A 21,327-nucleotide genomic window follows, 5' to 3' on the forward strand; every position below is an offset into this window, starting at 1 on the left:
TAACTGTTTGTTTTTCAAGAACGCTGCTAAGTCTTGCCAAAATCTGGGTACTTTTAAAGGGAATGTACAGGGGGATTTGTATTTACAAGAAAAACAGAGGGAAACAGACTTATTCAGGAGAAAAGGCATTTATTTCTGACAGCCAGTTTGGTCTAGTGGTTAAGGTGCCGGACTAGGGAGAAACCAGGAGACAAAAAGCCAGCACAGAAGCTGGCTGGGTGACTTCAAGCCAGTCAATCTTTCTCAGGCCAAGCTACCTCACACGGTTGTTGTTGTGGAAAAAATAGGAGGGAAGAACTTTATGTAGGCCACCTTGAGTTCTACAGAATAAATCAAATCAGCCGAAGAAGTGGAGTTCTTGGTGCTCTTTGAGCTTGGTTGTTTGCTTGCAGACCTTTCATTACCCAGCACTACACACTGATGATGTTACCCAGTTGGGTACATCATGATGTCACCTAGTTGCTTGCAGATGTTTCATTACCCAACTGGGTAACACCATCATTGTGCAGTGCTGGGTAACAAATTGTCTGCAAGCAGACAACCAAGCTCAGAAAGCACCAAGAATTCCACAGTTCAAACTAGTACCAACCAGTACTAATACCCTGAGCTACAGGTATTTTCTTTTATTGGAATCACAGAAGTAAAAGTTGAAGTAGTAACTCAGGAAAGTAATTAGGAAAACAAACCGACTCAAAAAAACAAGGGGAAGGGGCTAATTTGAAAAGCTACAAGAAGAATGCAAAAGGTGCTCCCTGGGGCCATATGCAGCCCCCTCCCAGTCCCTTCTGTGGCCCATGGGCTTCCCCAAGTGGATGCAAAGTGGACAGAGAGAAAAAAAAAACTTCAGGATGCACAATTCAAGATGCACAAAGAGGACTGATAATTCCAAAGGGGAGAGAGATTGCTCCCTTTATCCCTAAACGCTCCCAGCACAGGCATCCCTCACACGTGCCTAAGCTAAGCCTGCTTTGTGAAACACAAGAGAATGCTTAACCTCAACACACCCTTCCAGGTTTGTAACATTCTTGCTCGCCCATAACTCTGCAGATTGAGACAAGGATCGTTTCCCACACTGAGCTGAGCACTCCTGCAGGCGTTTCTGTTTTGGCGAACAAACGTACCTTGAAAGATTTGGTCACAGGTTTTGCAGCTGCTGCTGTGCATCCATCCGCGCACTCATTCTGACAACCCTGTAACCGACAAAGGACAACACTTAAAAATCAATAAAATTCAATCAAAGCTCCAAAGCCAAATTCAGCACGCTCTTCCAGCACTTTGCACCTGTTCAGGGAACGCTCCGGGCATTCAAGGAGAAAAGGGGAGATCACTTAGAAGAAAGCTGGAAAACATTAATCTGAGATCTAGAGCTCATAGTCTGACAAGAAAATCTGGCGTAGTCAGCATTTGGGGCTCATGAGAGGATAAATCCTGCTTTGCCTGGTCTTGAGACTCTCAACACTGAAGAACAAGGGTGTAATTGTTTCCAAATTAAAAGCTCAACCACAAGTCAGGAATTGCTTGCGAGTCTACCACTTCATGTTGGTCCAAGCCCACTGTGAGGACCATATCCAGTTCTGGGTATCACATTTTAAAAAGGCTTCTGGCAGACTAGATCAGCTGCAAAGAACACAAATGAGGGTGATTCACGGATGAGAAGTAGGTCCTATAAGGTGAGATGGAGGACACCTTGAGAAAGATACTGTAACTGAGAGGAAGTATTGTAAAATCTCTGGCTAGGTTTCCAACAAGCTTAACTTAGTTAAGTCTCTGTTGGAAACAAAAAAAAAGCAAAAAACCCACCAAGATTAGAATAGTCCAAATTTAGCACATTGCAGCAATACAATCACTAGGTAAAGGTAAAGGTAAAGGTTTCCCTTGACATTAAGTCCAGTCGTGTCCGACTCTAGGGGGCGGTGCTCATCTCCGTTTCAAGCCGAAGAGCCGGCGTTTGTCCGTAGACACTTCCGTGGTCACGTGGCCGGCATGACTACACGGAACGCCGTTACCTGCCCGCCGAAGCGGTACCTATTAATCTACTCACATTGGCATGTTTTCGAACTGCTAGGTTGGCAGGAGCTGGGACTAGCAACGGGAGCTCACCCCGTCACGCGGATTCGAACCGCTGATCTTCTGATCGGCAAGCTCAGCAGCTCAGCGGTTTAACCCGCAGCGCCACCACGTCCCTAATACACTAGACCTTTCTTAAACCAGGGAAAGCTGTTGTTGAATGAACCCTGCCTGCAAGAACTTGAAGAACTATGGAGAAGAAAGTCAAGGTTTGATCTCTTGATACAGAGGATATAGAATTTTATGTTGCAGCAAGACCAATCTCAATGGAATGTTAAGAAAATGTTTCTAACAGTAAGGGCAGCCCTGTGTAGAGGACACTGTAGTCAGAGGTATTCATAGGGTATAGCCAACAATGCCAAGATGATAATCACACCTTCATGGCTGACATCTTGATCTTTTTTTTAACCATAAACCTGCAGATACCTGATTGTATTACCACTGCCAGCAGTGTTGATAATACTGAGGGACGTGGTATCTGGGCTGCCCCACTTATTGAGCATTGTAGTAGTCTGGTTTAAGATGGGAAAACTTTTGAAAGCTGTAATGTAAGCCCTAAAGAACAACACTTTTATAAACACCAAATAATTCACCACCTCCTCTCCCTAAACCCCAGCAAATAATGGGAAATCCTTGCTTTGCCACATGCGTGACGTAGCTCCACTCATTTTGTATCGCTACTCTCTCTGCCCTCATCTTCCAAAAATGCAGCCTTGGGACATCTTAAGGTTATCCACCCCACCACCACCCTGTAAATTTTCTGCTCATATTCCAATCAAGTACTGATGTATTAATAATATTATTTAACCATGATCTCTTAAAACAAACCAACTTCATCAAGCTGGCTTCTTTCAGGCTTGTTTCAGATCCCTCCCCAAGCTCCCAAAGGTCAACCCTGTCCACACAGCATTACAGCCTTTCCCGCAAGAACATTAAGCACAGCCCTGGCCATCCAAGGATTGCCTACCCACAATATAGCTTCTTTGGTTGGGCTTCACATGTTATGTGAATGTGGCCATTGTTGCTTATTCACCAAATTATGGTTAAAACAGACCATGGTTTAGCACAACGTGTCAGCCTCACTACAGAATTTCCATGATTGCTATAGCAGCCTCTCAGCTTCAAAAAGGAAGCTGTGATGAATTAAAAACAACAATGACACCATCTGGGTTTCGAGGTTTCACTTATATCTTCTAATAATAATAACAATTACAATAATAATCCACCACGGTTTCTCAAGCAGAGAAGTTTGCTGAACAGATGAGTCACGCAAGCCTATTTTTAACTCTGGCTGAACGGGCTTGTAACTCTTCATGACCTTTTGGAAGGGGATCTGAAGAGACTACGGAAGATTCATCCAGACTCCTTTCAAAGCTAGACCCAGACATTTTCAGTTTCCTTCAGCCCTGGCATGAATCCTGCTGAGGAGCAAAAATGGTGCAACAGACAAAAGAATAACATGAGGAGACTCTGTAAGAGTGTGCCACCATAAACACAACTGCACTGAATTGATTAAAAGCTCCTGCCAGTTCAAAGAGGAGAGTCTGAAGTGGAGGCCTTGGTGCTCTCTGACCTTGGTTGTTTTCTTGCAGACGTTTCATTACCCAACTAGGTAACATCATCAGCGCTGGTGAGTGTGGGGGATTTGCTCCCTGCTTATATACAGTCGCTTGCCCTGCCAGTGTTGGTGGGAGTGTGGTTTTCTCCTTGGTAGTTCCTTGATTAGGATATTGTTTTCTGCTTAATTGTTTGCCTGGTGTTCATCCCTGCTTATCTGGGTGCTGGTTGCTAGAGGAATTCCTGGAAAAACACTAGTGAATTCCTGGAAGCTTGGCATTCAGATAATCAGCCATCAGTAGACACATAGAGATAAACCACATTTACACACCATTCAAGAGAGACAATAAAAATAGGAGGGAAACAAAAAGAGCAGAACACATCCTCTCCAGCAGCCAACACCCAGATAAGCAGGGATGAACACCAGGCAAACAATCAAGCAGAAAACAATACTAGGTCACATCAGTGCGAGTGAGTGTGGCGTTTGCTCCCTGATACCCTAATCAAGGAACTACCAGGGAGAAAACCACATCCCCACCAACACTGGCAGGGCAAGCGACTGTATATAAACAGGGCACAAACCCCACACTCACTAGCACCAATGATGTTACGTAGTTGGGCCTTGAAATGTCTGCAAACAACCAACCAAGCTCAGAGAGCACCACGGACCCCACAGTTCAACCCTGAGCTACAGAGATTCTCTCCTGTTGGAGAGTCTAAAGTAGATTAATTTTCTGAGATTTTTTTTTTTTTTTGGAGTCGAGTGGAGGGAATGCCTTGTCCATGGCAATTTCAGGGGGCAAAGGGGAATCCCTAGAGGTGGGTTGAGGTGGGAGTTCCTGTTAATTGAAAAACTCACTCTGTAAATTGTAGAGCAAAGTCTGCAAGCAAATGCTACTCCTCCGGAGCAGAAGACAAGGCCACGGTTGATCAGCTCGGCTATTAAAGCCTCACCATGTTGTAAGGACGTGGAGGGATGGAACCACTCACAAATCAGCAGAGTCCCCAAGGATAGAAAAAGCCTTAATTTATATTGCCTGCCCCTGTTGTGATAGATGGGAGGGAGGGGGAGGGGGAGGGGGAGGACAGAATATTTGCGGGGAGGCAAACATTCCCCTGCACTACCTGCTTGAGTTATCCCTGGCACAGAGCACCATCCAAAGCAAATAAATGCATTGCTTCATTCTCCCTCCCTTTCTCTTCTACCCCGTTTTGTTAATAACGGCAAGGACGGCTTATAGAATTAGGCAAATCCCAAATCTTTCAAAGCATCTGGGTGGTTACCCAGAATAGTACAAGCACATCCAGTCCAGAAAGTAAAACCGTATGGCAAAAAATAATCAAAAAGACGATCGTTGTTTGCGGATGGAGGGTTTCAAGACTAATGCGGTGGGGGGGGGGCTATTTATTACCCTAGCAATACATTTCCTCCCCCGTAATTTAGGACTGAAAGAGCAATTATACAAGAAGGTCACATTCCCTGGTAGATGAGGCAGGAAATTCAATGTTCCAGATCACAACTAGAGAGATGCAAAATCAGATTCCAGTATGGCCATGAACTTCATTAGGTAACTTTAGGCTAAGTGCTGTTTTTATCAGAGATTCTGTGAGACTAAAAAGAATCTGGACTGTGTCTGTCATTGTTCCATGGAAAAGAAGTAGGCTTAATTGTTAGAAATATGCCACACTTTTCAACCTGACTAGATTTCAAAAAGCATCATCCCAATAATTCTCCAACGTGGTCACTTTCCAGATGGGTAGACTTCACTTTTAAGAATCCCCAGCAAGCAATGCCATGGCTAAGAAGGCCATGTGTCTAGAAGGGGCCCAGGCTGTAGAAGGCTAATCATGGACAATGAAAGGCTGGATCCATACCACATACTAAACCCCAACCAAAGAAATCCCTTGATGGCTTAGAGCAACGTATGGACTGTAATTGTTCTCTGGATAAGAGGGGAAGTCAGCATGCTGGAGAGCTGCAGGTAACCACTCAAAGATTTGCCGACCATGATGCCTTTCTCCATTCTCTTATCTGGTCCATTTTTTAAAATTCTCACATATTGGTGGTGATCACCACCTAGACTACTGAGCCAGTCTAAAATCCTACTTGAATGTCTATTCTCCTCTATCATTGTCACAGCCCCATCTTCCTTCTGTTTCTGTCTCTGGTCTGGTTCTCTCCTTAATTATTTCTTCCTTTCCTATGTATACCACTCTGTCCTGGAAAGCCATGCATGTTGGCTTTGTTGGGTCTAGATTACAATCTCCATCATTGATTTCCTCTGGGTTTATGTCAATGAGTCACCACTACAAAGCCAGGTGACCATTGTAGAAGATATTATGGACAGGTAGTCTGCAAGGAGAAGTTTACAAATCTCCAGGTAGGGCTGGAATGGACTCTGATCCAAACACTGGAGTACCGTCACCAGTCAGCGTTGAAGAAGGCAGACCAATGGGCTACCACATCTGGGCTACTAAAATCCAGGCGATCCCTAGAGGGCAGTAAAGAGATTCCAATACATAAATCTTTCCTTCTGTTTAGAAGTCAGATGGATCCCAGGCATGGTAATTCTAGACCCAGAAGTAAGTCAGCTTTCTAATCTCCCCATCTTGGGAATCATATGATCCTAGAGAGCCTATCCCTGTTCTTCCTGGTCACCTGCTGCAAAATTTCTGTAACTTCTGCTGCCTGTGATTCTAGACAATCAGTGGACAATCTCTGTGCTCATTGACCACTCATACAGGATCCCTGAAGACGTATGAGGTTGTGTTTCATTTATTTAATTCATTTATGTGTATCCCACCATGTTTGTCTGAGAATAAAAGGGAGCGCTGGGGGTGGGGGTGGGCTCAGTTAGTGACATCCAATGAGATCAATGGCAAGTGCAAACCTGCATCAGGGATTCCCTTGTCCAGTCAACTCCTGAAATACTAGACCCTACTGACATTCATTGTCAGAGTTCACACAGCATGCTCATTTGTGCTTAGCTTGATTTTACCACCTAACTTGCGAGCTATAGTTTATGCTATAGTGTGTTCTGTGTACCCAGGCAACTGTGCTTTCTTTGGTAAGCTGTGTTTAAGCCAACCATAGTTTAACATGCTTATGATTAGCTTAATTAGTGATTCATTATAACAACTCCTGCCTGTTTTTCATTAAAATTAATCCCCAGGCTGGGTGCAACCAAATACTGTAATCCAAGATCAGTTGACTTCACATATTATGCTATCTTAAGTCATGGTTAATGAGCCTCAATGGTTCAGTTTAACAAGTAAAGCCCAACCCCAACCAACCACATTATGGCTCTCAGCAATGTGGGAAGTCACCAACACCTTATACCAGAGCTCTTGTTCTATATACAGTGAAGACCATTCTTTTCTTTTTGACTGGAGCATAGAAAGGGAATGCCAATATCTGTTCAAACAACAGCTGTAATGATTGCCTAAACCCAAATACTCAGTCTCACAAGCTCGGGCTTAAAGATAACTGATTTATTAAAGGAATAGTATGCAAATACAGAGAAAGCTGAGAATGAGCAAAAGCGCGCCAAATACAAACTAAATACCCTCGCTTCAAACCCAATCCCGCCCCTCGCCCCACCATAGCAACCACCCCCTCCCAGGTGTTGGCAACCGTCACACATCGGCCTGGGAAAGTAACCTTGAAGACATGTCATAACCCAAACATACATTCCTGCAGAACAGCAAGGAGATTACAGCCTGGCACGGCTGAAATTCCCCTCCCCGCAAATGACAGACACGGAACAGGAGAGTGACATGTGAAACGTTACGATGTATTCAAACCATTGGAACGATGAACATGACATATCGCCCCCCTTAAAGAAACTAAACTAAGCAGCAAGTTCATGCGGCTAGGCAGAATAAAGACGGGCTAAGTGATTTTACAGTGTGGGACACGCATCAGCACCTATACATAGGAAGACACGCATCAAAGAATCCACATGTGAAACGCTCCCATTCATCTCTACACAAGATCTAAGCATTGGCATGAAAATTTTCACGATGCAGATATTAGCATTGAACATTGCGATCATGACAAAACGCAAGGAACAGGTTACAGTGGTTAAACAGCATATAAATGCAAAAGGCTAAACAGCATGAGAATGCTAAAGCAAACCACAGAGCCCCGCCCCTCCACTCAGTCCGGAGGGACATGCTTCCAGCAAACAAAGCCCTGAAACCCACCCCTATCTCGCCCAAAATCCAGGATTTCTCGCTGATCGCCAGCCTCGCTCGGTGGGTCCACCTCCTCCGCCCTCAGTGCGATGAATGCGTCGCCTTCTTCCTCGGGCCCCAAGGCGGGCTGTCTCACCTCGGCCTCTCCGCTGCATCCCGCCCGACCGCCGCCGCTCTCCACGCAGCCCAGGCCCCTCGAGGCCGCACCCTTCTTGGCGCTGACACAGGCAGGAACGATGGCTCTCTCCTGCCGCGCTTGCATCCCGTGGAGCAGCGCCATCTCCAGCCACAGGAAGTTCCTCATCCAGTCCCGCTGCGCCTCCGAGCGCTCGCACCGCAGCTCGGTTTCGGTCAGCAGGAACACCCACCACTCCAACGAAAATGCCGATGTGCCGCCCTCCTTCGCCGGAACCATGCAGCCACGCCGCGTCCCAGCCTGGGCCATCAAGGATGCCAGCCACTCCGGGGACCACACCGGGGCGCCGCTCTCCACCTCCAAACCCATCCCCGACTCCGGAACATCGCTACCGGCCACCGCGCTGAGGTCGCTCCCCCGCGACTCTGCCCGTTGCGGCCTGACCCGCCGATCAGCGAATTCCACCTCCGGAAACGTGGGGTATTGGGGTCTCCAGGTGGCATGAGCTAGCCCCGACCGAGCTTCCGCCACGCCGTCCCCGCTGGAGCGCTGTTGCGCCCCGATTCGTCCATCCATTGTTAAAGTCATCGCTAGCTCTCCCCTTCACCAAAGGCTTGGATGGGGGCTAGCGGAAAATTTCATTATGATTCTCAGCTTTATGTAATGATTGCCTAAACCCAAATACTCAGTCTCACAAGCTCGGGCTTAAAGATAACTGATTTATTAAAGGAATAGTATGCAAATACAGAGAAAGCTGAGAATGAGCAAAAGCGCGCCAAATACAAACTAAATACCCTCGCTTCAAACCCAATCCCGCCCCTCGCCCCACCATAGCAACCACCCCCTCCCAGGTGTTGGCAACCGTCACACATCGGCCTGGGAAAGTAACCTTGAAGACATGTCATAACCCAAACATACATTCCTGCAGAACAGCAAGGAGATTACAGCCTGGCACGGCTGAAATTCCCCTCCCCGCAAATGACAGACACGGAACAGGAGAGTGACATGTGAAACGTTACGATGTATTCAAACCATTGGAACGATGAACATGACAACAGCCATTGGCTTTTTTAAAAAAACCAAACAACCTCACTCTTTCTGGTTCTCAGAGTGATCCCACCTCCTCCTAGAGTCATTTCCTTTTTGACTGGCGGGGACTGGGGAGGCGGGAAAAAGAACTGAATGGCCAGATAAACCACTTGCCCTCTTCTGAACCAGAAAACAAAGCTGCTACTGACTCAGATGTCAGATCTGGTTTTCATTCCTTAGATTAACAATTGCATTGTTTGCCAGGGGTAACAATGTATAAATCTTGTTTCCTGTACACAGATAATTATCTCTTTGTGCATGCTTGGCAAACAAAGAATTCTATTAAATAGGGATGGAAGACATGAAACCTTCTGGAGGCTTGTGAACTACCACTCCTAGCATCCCTAACCATTGACCATGCTGGCTGGGCTGCTGGGAGCTGTAGTTGACAAACATTTGGAAGGCCACCACGAGTTGTCTCGATTTTGCTCAGAGATCAATCAACAAGGACAGTGCTAAGCTATATGTGTGCAATTCAGATTTCCAAACTTGCACACGTATTTGCTTCCTGAATAGAAGACTGACGATAGGATAGCAAGGGTGTTTAAGAAGGAACACATACTTTGCATAGGCCATTTCCACAGTAGTGATTTAATGTGTCTTCACTGCATTACTCAACAGTTGGTGGAGGTGATGCAACAGTAGTGTCCTCACTACAGGTAGTCCTTGCTTAACAGCTGTCCTGTTTAGTGACCATTAGAAGTTTTTCGGCACTGAAAAAGTAACTTTACAACTGGTCCTCGCACTTACGACCATCACAGCATCCCACAGCCACATGATTGCCATTTGCAGACTTCATGGCTGGCTTCCAATAATCAGAGTCAATGCCGGCAATGAAATCACAAGTTGTAGTCACATGATGTTGCACTTAACAATCACATCACTTAGTGATGGAGTTGCTGGTCCCAATTGTGGTCGTTAAGTGAGGACTTCCCGTACTGTTATTTTGGCACAATGATAGTTGGATGACTCTAGAAGACACTATGACTTGCTAGTGGAGAAACTACCATAGAGAAGGTCCAGATATTTCCAGGTGGAGCTGGACCTGAACATAAAAACCCTCCAGGCACGAGATATAATCAGTAATTGCTCAGGACAGCAAAACACCTTGTACCTGTGTGTGTTATTTGCAATAAATCTGTCAGAGCCAGCAAGGGCCAGATTGATGGGCATTCCAAGCTGGGCAGCTTGTGCAACCAAGCAAACTAAACACGAACTGTAAGAAGCTGGTGATGGAGAGCTGCCATTGTAAGAATCAGACATTGGGTATCAGACAGTTCAATTCATTCTCTTATAGCAACGCTTCCTAGTGATGAAGCTGACAGCTGTGAGAAGACCAGGTTTGTGCATGACTGTGGCAAGAGTGTGCACACAGATATGGGCATGCAGGGCAATCCCTCAGCCAACAGCCAGCACCTCCCGGCCAAAACGATACTTGCCTCTAGAGGCAAGTGCAGAAGGCAACTGATGCCTGCAAGGGATCTGTAAAAATGCACCGAAGAGAGTTCCATTCTGACAGCCCTGGTGAGACCAGAGGATGCGACCAACCTTACAAAGGGGACTGAGAAAACTGGCTTCCTATAGCCCTGAAAAAACAAGACTGAGAAGAAATATAATAGCATTTATCAAATACCAGAAGAGCCATTGCATAAGAAAAAAAATAAGGATTTATTCTCTGTTCCCCCAAAGTGCATAACAGAGACTACGTGTCTTAAGTTACAGGAAGAGAGACTTCGACTGGACATTGGGGGGAAAGTATCCTCATGGTAAGAGTAGATTCATCATGGAACTGTGATGGGATCCTCTTCCCTGGATGATTGAACCTAGTCAGGACAACAATATATTGGATACTCTAAATGGGATTCCTGAACTGAGTAGGAAGCTGGACTCTGGCCAAAATAGCCCCTCCAGATTGTCTGATTCTGTGAAGCATGCTGATCACAGCATACTAAGTTAGGGCAGGGAAACTGGATGGGTGGGTGGGGTGGCGGAGGGCCACACTTTTACCCAGAGCTACCTGATGTGGGCAGAGCCAACATTTTTCAACCTGGAGGAAGGAGGCTTTAGGGAAGTGTTTAAAGGCCAAAAGCGTAGTCTTAACCCTCGCAGAGACTTAAGATACCCCATTTTGGCCCACAAAGCCCCCAACAGAAAAATTAGTCTGATTTTAGGGGGAGGAGGATAGATGGATGCCATCAAAACTTCAAGTCCCTGCAGGATTTAGGTCATACATTTGGCTCTTTAGCCTCCAGGGATGTCTGCAGGGTATGGTCAGAAAAAGCAAGACGGCAGCCACAATGACGTGACTAAAGATCTACCTGATTTTTTTTTAATGTATGTAGCACATCTTAACTCTTTTGACAGTTTGCAGAATCCTCTTCCACCAAGATTAGCGTTGTCTATTCTAGGAAGGCTCTCAGAGTTTTAAGATGGGTGCCGCCTTTTAAATATATCACGTAACATAGTGTGAACCATATCTGACACTCTGACAGGAAGTTGTGAGTTCACCTTATGCTGAGCCAAAACAAAATTTATACAAGAAAAATACCATCCATCTCTATCAGCCTTCTTCCAATGAATACTTAATAAGCACTCGAAGCCCTCAAATTTTTCCCCATGTAGAAATGTAGTATAATAGTGAAGATGCTGGACTAGGAGCAAGGAAACCCAGCTTCTAGTACCTCCTCAGCCATGGGAGCAAACTAGGTTACTTTGGGCTGGTCCCTCTCTCTCAACCCAAGAGCCAATATGGGGTTGCTGAAGGTGCTGGACTTGGAGTGGGGAGAAGCAGGTTCTAGTCCCTCAATAGCCACAAAGGCTCCCTGTGGCACTCTCGGTCACTCAGTCTCTCTCTCAGACCAACCGCACAGTGATTTTGGTGTGGGGGAAAAAAATGGGAGGAGAGCATGCCATCTGGAGCTTCTAAAGGAAAGGTGGGATATAAATCTAATGTATCATTAAATAAGGCATGCAAAAGCAGGAGGATGCCATCATAAACGACTTACCACAGAATTTGAATATTTTTCAACAATGTTTCTACTGGCCTTTGCTCAACCCAGTCCTCCTCAACCTTTGTGGCAGATAGACATGGTTGATGAGCCAAATGGCTGGGTTTTCACAACATGCTAAGTCCAATCCAGACAAAGGGCTATGCAAAATGCAATTTGTCACTGATGCCTGCACAACATACTCACCTACACTGATTTGTGATCAAGTATTGTCTCAACACGTTGCATAAACCAAGCCATCATACTAAATCATAACATGGTTTATTTATTTGGACACCACATGCAACATGAATAGAACCACTGTGTTGGGTTAACCTGGCTCTGAGTTTCAATGTCTTGCACAAACCAAAGCACTATGTGCATATCTGTGCTTTTAAATGTAATCTGTGTATTCCTAACTCACACCATTGTTCCAATAAATGTCCTATTTTAAAGGCCAAATGCATCATCCAAAGGAAGAAAGAAAGGAAGGAAACATCACAACTTTACATATCAGTTTCAAGAAGAAACTGAGGTACCAGGATTGGTTTATGACACAATCAAGGGGGAAACAAGTAAATACCTTAATTGGATGGGGGAAAAATGAGTTTAGGCAGCAGGAGTGAGCGCTGATCATTTACATAAGCGAAGCTAACTTATTTCCCTGTTTGGCAGCATATGGCAATATTTACAGAAACCCTTAGGAAAATGTTAATTTAATCTCTAACATTAAAATGGTTTATTGGACGACTGCCCTTCATTCAAACCCAGTAACCTAGTTTCTTAATAGATATGTTATAAATGAAAGCAATCGATTTCAAGGCAAAAGTAAATGTAAATAAAACTCAATTTATAACAGCAAGTTGGAGGAAAGACGGGAAAGACTTTGTTCAGATAAATAAAGCAATGGCTTTTTCCACATTTGGTCTGTTTCTTATTATAGCTACTTCCTGCAGTTTGACAGCTATACTATTTTATGGGTTTTTCCAACAATCACATTCCTGTTTATCATTGGAGCAAGGGAGCCTGGGGATGTTGTGAGAGTTTGGGTCACATTTTATGATAGATGTTCCCAGCAAGAAGACCCAGTAGGACAATAGGAGTTCTCCCCAGCTACAATTATAGCAGTAGTAATAGTAGTAATAATTCTGCCAATCAAGGCTAGGGTTGAGACAAGTAGATCCTATTTCCATGGTTTCATCTGGAGGCCTTTGAAATGAAAGGAATGCTGGTAATTTTCCAAGGCTAATTCTGGGGGTGAAACTCATGGGCCTGCTCTCCCCTTGTTTTTTGCACTGTGCCTACCATCTTCAAAATCTTCAGAAGGTTTAACATCATGCTATGTTCCAAGAGACATTCCAGGAAGAAAAGTGATGGAGCCCACCAACTTAAATGAAAAATGGATGTTGGTGATTTGCCTCCATCTTTCAACATGTGGGCCTTACCCCAAACTGAGCCAAATTTTCATCCTGATTAAAGCTCGGCACAAAAGTAACCACCATGTGAAAATGACCAGCACTTCAAAACCTCCCATTTTCCACCAATTAAGCCTGGAAGCTTTTAAATGGGAACCAAGAAACAGGGCTCCAAAGCGCATTTTTAGGAAAGGGAGTGGAAAATGGTGATGCATGCATTGTGATATCATCACATCAATGACCCAACTTACAGATTTGCATGAGATGCCATGACTTCATTACACAATTGCACCATTTGCATGCCATCAGGACACATGTTCTGACGTAATCATGCTTTTGTCACAAATGCTATTGCCTCCCACAGGAGGGCGTTACAAGAATTAGAACCTGTTACTGAAGGTATCCTGCCTCTTCTACTTTTCTGTCCTAGCTTTGATAATGGTAGGACATTTTTTTCCTATTAGAAATCAAACCTTCCCCAGCATCACTTTGTTTCAAGGATCAAAAATATACAGGCACTTAGTTAAATCAGGTATGCAAGTATGTTCCCTTATTGGATAAAAATAAGAAATAATAAAAATAAACAAGATGTTGAGTGGAATGTGTTGCTCCATTTTAATGTCAGAATACAATGCATTTACATATTATTTCATTCTATCGAACTTTCTATAATTTACTTCAAAAAACAAGAAAAGGGGGGAAAGTATGTGTTGACGTGTGCAACTTTCCCTAATATCCTTTTTTTTTTTAATACAACAAATCTTCTCATGCATCATTTGCATAAATACCCCTTTTTGGATGCAATTTTCGCAAACGTAGTGTTTCATATGAGTTGTGGATCTGAGAAGGAGAGATGCAAGCATGCTCTGTGAATGGCTGTTGTCACGCGGTGGCGCTGCGGGTTAAACCGCTGAGCTGTCGATCGGAAGGTCGGCGGTTCGAAACCGCGCAGCAGGGTGAGCTCCCGTTGCTCGTCCCAGCTCCTGCCCACCGAGCAGTTCGAAAACATGCAAATGTGAGTAGATCAATAGGTACCGCTTCGGCGGGAAGGTAACGGCGTTCCGAGTCGTCATGCTGGCCACATGACCCGGAAGTGTCTATGACAACGCCGGCTCCAAGGCTTAGAAACGGAGATGAGCACCGCCCCCTAGAGTCGGACACGACTGGACTTTACGTCAAGGGAAACCTTTACCTTTACCTTAGTGTTTCATATGAGTTGTGGATCTGAGAAGGAGAGATGCAAGCATGCTCTGTGAATGGCTGTTGTCCTTGACATGACAGAACCTATATTGGCCAAGTTAAAAGAAATCCATGGTGCATTTCTTTTATAGCTCTATTTCACATCTGATGCTTTTAGCCAACATATTCCATAAATAATGAAGCCCTCTCAGTATGGCATGATCTTCTTAGTTTACAGCAAGAGACAGCACGTATAACTCTCCTCCATTCAGCACTGTTCCTAAATTAATTACTTTTATGTATCTATCCACACTTACCTTTCTCCAGCTTTATTTTTTGACATCCATTTGGACAGGATTTCATTACTTCCATATATTAATCTACCACTATCCTGTTTGTTTTGTTCCCTTATTTGGACAGAAGCTGATTATTTCCATGCCTCTATCCACCAGCATCCTGAGATTTCTCCGGCTTTGTTTTGTGCTCTGTCTCTGGACAGGAGTTAATGGCCCTACAAAAATAATCTGCCCTTTGACAAATCTCTTTTGGATACATGTGTTATTCACTTGCCTTTACTGAAGGACACCGTGCTAGAATGGCTGGGGTCACCAGTACTTGAATGCATCTGTCAAGTGATACAAGCATACAATGCCAATTTAGCATTCCTGGCTTAAATAGTAAACCCACTGATGTAGGAGAAGGGATGCAGCTCAGTGGTAGATCTGCTGCTTTACACTCGAAAGGTCTCAAATTCAATTCTCAGCATCTCCAAGCAAGGAAGAAACATTGCAGAGTTGGTAGGTATTGTTGAATTCCAACTGCATGGCCACTGGTGGGGAAAACTGGCATACTCCTGTGAATACCTTATAGAACCCAACTAAATACAGCAACGGTATAGAACATTGTCAAATATTCCCTACAAGGTTGTAATTTAGTCTAATTTAAAATGATCCAGTTGGAACAGAACTTGGGGAGTTATCCAATCCAACTCTCTGCTCAAGGTAGGATTCTTGCAACCACAGAATCTATGGGACAAGGCTGTCCAGTCTCTCTCTAAATATCTGAAAAGGCAATCTGTTCTACTGCCAAACAGCTCTTAGCTTGAGATGTTTCTCTTAAAAAAAACTGCCCTGATCCATCAGATCCAAGGTTCATCCAGGTGTTCCAACAACTTCCAAATAAACTTGGGAGCAGGAGTTGAGGAGACATTCCCTGACTCTGTCTTCAGAATTGCTTTTAATGGGGAAATCCCACTTATATCATGGTCCTCATTTATGGACAAAGTCATGGAGCACATTGATCAACTTATTCCTACAGGGATTCAAGATACAATGTTTCTTCCTCCACTTTTAAAACCACACTTGTCTTCTTGTACTCCAGCTTCCCTTAATATATATTGTTTTTCCCTCTCAAAAAAAGTTATAGATTGAATAAATAATAGGAGAGTATAGCCTTGTCTCACTCTTTTACCATCCTCAAGCCAGTCTGTTTCGCCATGTTCTGTCCATACTGTGGCTTCCTGACCTGTATACAGTATAAGTTTCTCACGAGGACAAAGAGGTGTTCTGGGAATATTGCCACGACCAATAATAATTAATGATGTCTAGCAAATTTAAGAATTGACCTTGGCAACAGCTCACTGGAGGGTAGACTCTCAATGACAGAATCTCATTGACTTTTTTTCTAACAAAATCTGCCTCTCTGTAGCTTAAACCCATTATCCTCCACTCTAGAACAACTCTAGACCTTCTGAGTGGCAACTATTGAAACATTAGCAGATGGTTCTTGTATTCCCCCCTTAGTCTTCTTTTTTCCAGCCTAAACCTACCAATCTCCTCTCATCTCCCTTCACAGGACTAGTCCACTGATCAACCTTCTCTGAACCTCTTCCAATTTCTCTAGATCCTTCTTAAAGGACCATGCATGCCCTTGACACAATACTAGAGTTAGAGGTCTCATGTGACCAAACTATCTTTTCCCAGTATAGGGAACAATTTTCTATAGTAAAACCAGCATTTGGGAAAAGGGTGGAAAAGATTCTCTTTCCCCATCATAACCAAATTAGAATTCCCACCTCAAATAACATTTTTAAAAAAGAGTATGTCCCAACAAATTAACAGAGCTACATACATACATACATACATACATACATACATGTTGTTGGTCATCATGAAAGGAAAGTCTACTTTATTAAAAGAGGATGTAACAGCAGACATACATTAAAAAGTCCAACAGTGTCATAATTCATTTGCTAAATGGCTTACTGGGGAAAGAAAAGGAGACCAGCTTGGAGGGGAAATGGAATGAAGTAATCCTGAAGGGCACACAAATGAACTCTTACCAGGAACACACAATGCAGCCGTGTTTGTCCTTAATTTTAATCTTCCCTTTAATATCATTCCGCAAAACTATCTTGCCTTTGCTACCCATGGTTTCCCATGCACTTAATTAAATTGTTCTGCTTGCCATTTCATTTCAGGCACCTGACATAAACATCATTATCAAGTAGTTAATCTTTGACTGGCTTTCTGTTTACAGCAACATGTAGTCATAACTGGTCCAGTCAATGCTGTCACCTCCAATATGTCTGCTACAAGGATAGATCTAATCAGTAATAGAGGACCGGTGACCTCCAGATGGTATTGGGATTACAGATCGTCATATCTGAGCATTGGTGATGGGAGCCAAGATTGTTTGGAGATAGAATCCATCAGCGTAAATTCCACCCTGATCTAAACAAACTTCCTCCCCAGGTTCCTATGCCGGGTTCACTTTTATCAGTGGATGCTCCAGAGGTACCATGAGTAGAAATACTTGGGAGGACACCCTCATACTTGCCTTCCTTGAACAACCTTAGTCTCACTTTACCCTCTCCTTCCCACAATAGGTTTTCCTGACTTGATTCTCTCCCAGATAAGTCAGAATGATGGATATGTTAGGACTGCATCCATTCATGGCCAGGGCAGATGTGGCCATGGTGATACATGCCTTCATTCCATCTAGACTGGATTACAGCAATGAACTCTTCTTGGGGCTACCTTTGAAGAATCTTTGGAAACTATCATCCATCCTGAATGCAACAGTGAGAAGGCTGGTGGACATCTGCAAGTACATTACACCTGCCTTGCAAGAGATCTAGGACCCACGTCCTATAACATCCTCTTCACATTCTAAAACTGGATGGGCTTTCTCTGTCCCAACAATGGAAAGTTGGGACAAGAGAAAGTACCTTTCCTAAACTATGAAAGCAGCCTTGAAAGACCAGGTAAGCAGCCTCTCTGCTGGCCTTTTGAAGTAAACCCCAACTTTGGTCCCTGGCTATCTGCACTTTTAAAAAGGCCAGATGGCAGGTGATGGAAAGCAAAGAGGCTTCTGCTGGGCATCATGGGGAAATGCATTTAACATGTCTCCTCCTGCCACCCATACATCAATCTTAGCTTCTCACACTCCACACCCACCCTGAAAAACACTCAGTTCTAATCGGCCAACAAGTTGGACAGTGCACATATCGCAGAAAGCCTATTCTATGTTTTATTTGAATTTGCTTCTGCATGATGTACAGAGCCACCCACTGTACTTCGTAACGTACAATTTAAGCAGGTTGTGGAAACCCAGCCTGTAGTGGTTATTCCACAAACAACATTTAAGCAAACCGTGTCTTAGCACCAAGACTAAAACTAACACTGAGCTGACTCATGAAGTGCTTACCACAGTTTAGAGATGTGAGACGGGAAGCTTAGGGAAAGTCCCTAAAGTGCCAAGTGTAAGGCAACAAGCTTGCGGGAAATTCCAAAAGGCTAGAAAGAGGGGGGAACCCTAAACTAGGAAAACGGACCCCAAATGGCCTGATAATAAGTAAGCATGCTGCAGACGTGGAATGCTGACTGAAGGAGGTGGGGAAAAAACTGAAAAATGGAAAGTATACAGAATGAGCATCTGTCAGCTGGAACAGAATCCCAAGCAGGGACACTCCACACTACCAGGAGTTTTCTAGCAACCTTCCCTTATTCACTTCAGTGTAGATCACACACCAGTTGGCCACCTTCCCCTATAATCTTCAGTGGCAGCCGAACAATTTAGCAGAGTTTTTTTTTCCTGGATCAGACATAAATCAGGGTTGGGGTGGGGAGAGGTTAGCCTCTTCATAAATGTCAAACAGCTGCGAGAAGCCCAAGACACACTAGGTTTGTTAACTGGCGAAGTAAGGCCAACTCAGGAGCAGCTGCAGTACCATGAGCCAAAGACATTTTTTTTAAAAAATGGTGAATTCTGTTTTGCCAGGGGTTTCAGCTGCTCCGACGCTGCTACCTTTCCCCTAGCAATCTACTGTATATTGTAATTTGGAAGTCTGCAGCTTTACACCCCATCCCTTTTGCTGAAATCTTCCTAGCAGTCCCCTACCCACAAACTTTCCTAGGTTACGGTTGATTGCCAGGGTGTACCGCCTTGCTGCTTCCCTCCCAAACATCATCACCTCGAGACGTCAACAAACATTCCAAACATGGGTCCAACTGAGCCAATGGAGGACATGTACGGAAAAAACCACACAAACATCTGGAGCGATTATTTTTCCTGCTCAAAAAAACTCTATTTCCAGAGAAAGGGAAGGCGGGAGAAAAAAATACTTGCAGGATCTCATGACAGGAGAGAGGAACTGAACTCCCATCTCCCATTCCCTCTGATTTTATCCATTGTCAGTGACTCGGTTGCTGTCTGTTGACCTGATTTGGACCTGGAAATGGATTGCAAAGCTAAATGCTATAAATAAACATCTGAACCCTTGAAATGCTGCATCCCAACGAACAAACAAAACTGCAAAACACAGAAATACATGCTCACAGACTTGCAAAAGAATAAATTACCACTGGATCATCTATCCAGAAGCAGGAACCATCCTTTATTCTTACACTGTAGCATTTTTGCTGGCTAAATTAGAGGGAAGGGGACGGCGAGAAGCCCTAAGCATACAAACATGCCTATTGAAACACACAAATATTTGTGGTATTGCCCACTATTTGGGGTAAACTCCACTTAATCCCGGGCAGCCAAATGTTTAGGAGCTTCCAAAACCCACATTTTGTTTTCCTCTATTAAACAACAAGAATGCCTCAGTCCACTAAAGGGGGAGAGAAATCAAATGACTGATAGCAACAATTTTTCTGTTCTGTTTTTATTCAGTTCCTTTTCAATCCTTGTCTGTATGGATGCTACAGGCGCGTGCAGAACATAGAAATGGTGGATCTAGGAAAGACGCATCTAAAATACAGCACGGTTCAATATTATTATTAATATTATTATTACTATTATTATTATTTGCAAGTAGAAGCTTGCTCCCCCTGCTTTGTAAATGAGGGGCAGATCGCCTGCACCCCCAGCAGCTGCGTCGGTGTCAGCATCTCTACCACCGCTTCCCCTCTTACCTTCATCTCGCTAGCAAAATCCACTCCAATTTCTCCCAGGCAGCAGGAAAAGAGAGACGGGGGAGATCTTTCTCCTTCTTGACGGATCTCTGCACGACTGCACAGCTGCAGCTGGCGGGGGCAGTCCTTCTCTCCCCCCACCGGTTCCTCAACAGCCTTGGGGACCAGAGCAAAGGCAGCCGTTGGTGAGACACGTTGCAGCCGAGAATGAAGCGTTGCTGGAGCGGCGTGCGGCGACCCAGCTCGGATTGCATCACCAGCAGGAAACGGCACCTCCTCCGAGCCCCGCTAGGGGGAGCAGACGCGGGGCGGGGAAAAAAGAACTTTCGGACGTGAAGGCGCGTTCTTATTGGTCCGCTGTTGCAAAGCCAAACTCTACGGAGGAGAGACCCGGAGAGAAATTTCGCGTGGCTGGCGGAAAGATCGGTCGTCTTTTCATTGAGAAGGCGACTCCAACTGGCCAGACGCACGCGAAAGAATAGGTTCTGGTTTAAAGTGGTTTACAAACCATGATGGCTAGCTTTACACACACACACACACACACCCCAAGCTGAAAAGAAACAGACAACGGCTTAGCTATTAAGTTATTCCATCAAGGATAGCATCAACCTCGTTTCTGATTCACATCTTATGTCAAGCTGTGGTTTGCAGAACAGACCGCATGGGCTGCATTCACCCAACAGGCTGATTTACGACCAAATCTGTCATATCCTGGCTTAAATCAGATGTATGAATCCTGTCCAAATATTTGCACTGCCAGAGTTTTGTCATAAGAACACGCTGGTCATAGCAAACACTCTTTTCCAACAACACAAGAGACGACTCTACACATGGACATCACCAGATGGTCAATACCGAAATCAGATTGATTATGTACTTCGCAGCCAAAGATGGAGAAGCTCTATACAGCCAGTAAAAACAAGACCTGGAGCTGATTGTGGCTCAGATCGTGAGCTTCTTATTGCAAAATTTAGGCTTAAATTGAAGAACGTAGGGAAAAACACTAGACCAGTCAGGTATGACCTAAATCATATCCCTTATGAATATACAGTGGAGGTGATGAATAGATTTAAGGGATTAGATCTGATAGACAGAGTGCCTGAAGAACTATGGACGGAGGTTCATAACATTGTACAGGAGGCAGCAACTAAAACCATCCCAAAGAAAAAGAAATGCAAGAAAGCAAAGTGGCTGTCTGATGAGGCTTTACAAATAGCTAAGGAAAGAAGGAAAGTGAAAAGAAAGGGAGAAGGGGAAAAATATAACCAGCTGAATGCAGA

General features: G+C 44.4%; 1 protein-coding gene across 1 annotated transcript in view; it reads right to left on the reverse strand.

Moving 5' to 3' along the window:
• The window catches only part of BCAT1 (branched chain amino acid transaminase 1), a 53,843-nt gene extending 33,588 nt beyond the window's left edge, over positions 1-20,255 (reverse strand). The window contains exons 1-2 of the mRNA XM_063308481.1: positions 20,048-20,255; positions 1,122-1,190 (exon numbers count right to left, since the gene is read on the reverse strand). Coding sequence (XP_063164551.1) covers positions 1,122-1,190; positions 20,048-20,053 — 75 coding nt within the window. The 5' untranslated portion in view covers positions 20,054-20,255. The remainder of the gene's footprint in view (positions 1-1,121; positions 1,191-20,047) is intronic.
• Between the last annotated feature and the right edge of the window lie 1,072 nt (positions 20,256-21,327).

This window comes from Candoia aspera, chromosome 7, assembly GCF_035149785.1.
Source record: "Candoia aspera isolate rCanAsp1 chromosome 7, rCanAsp1.hap2, whole genome shotgun sequence".
In the NCBI taxonomy this organism is placed as follows: domain Eukaryota; kingdom Metazoa; phylum Chordata; class Lepidosauria; order Squamata; family Boidae; genus Candoia; species Candoia aspera.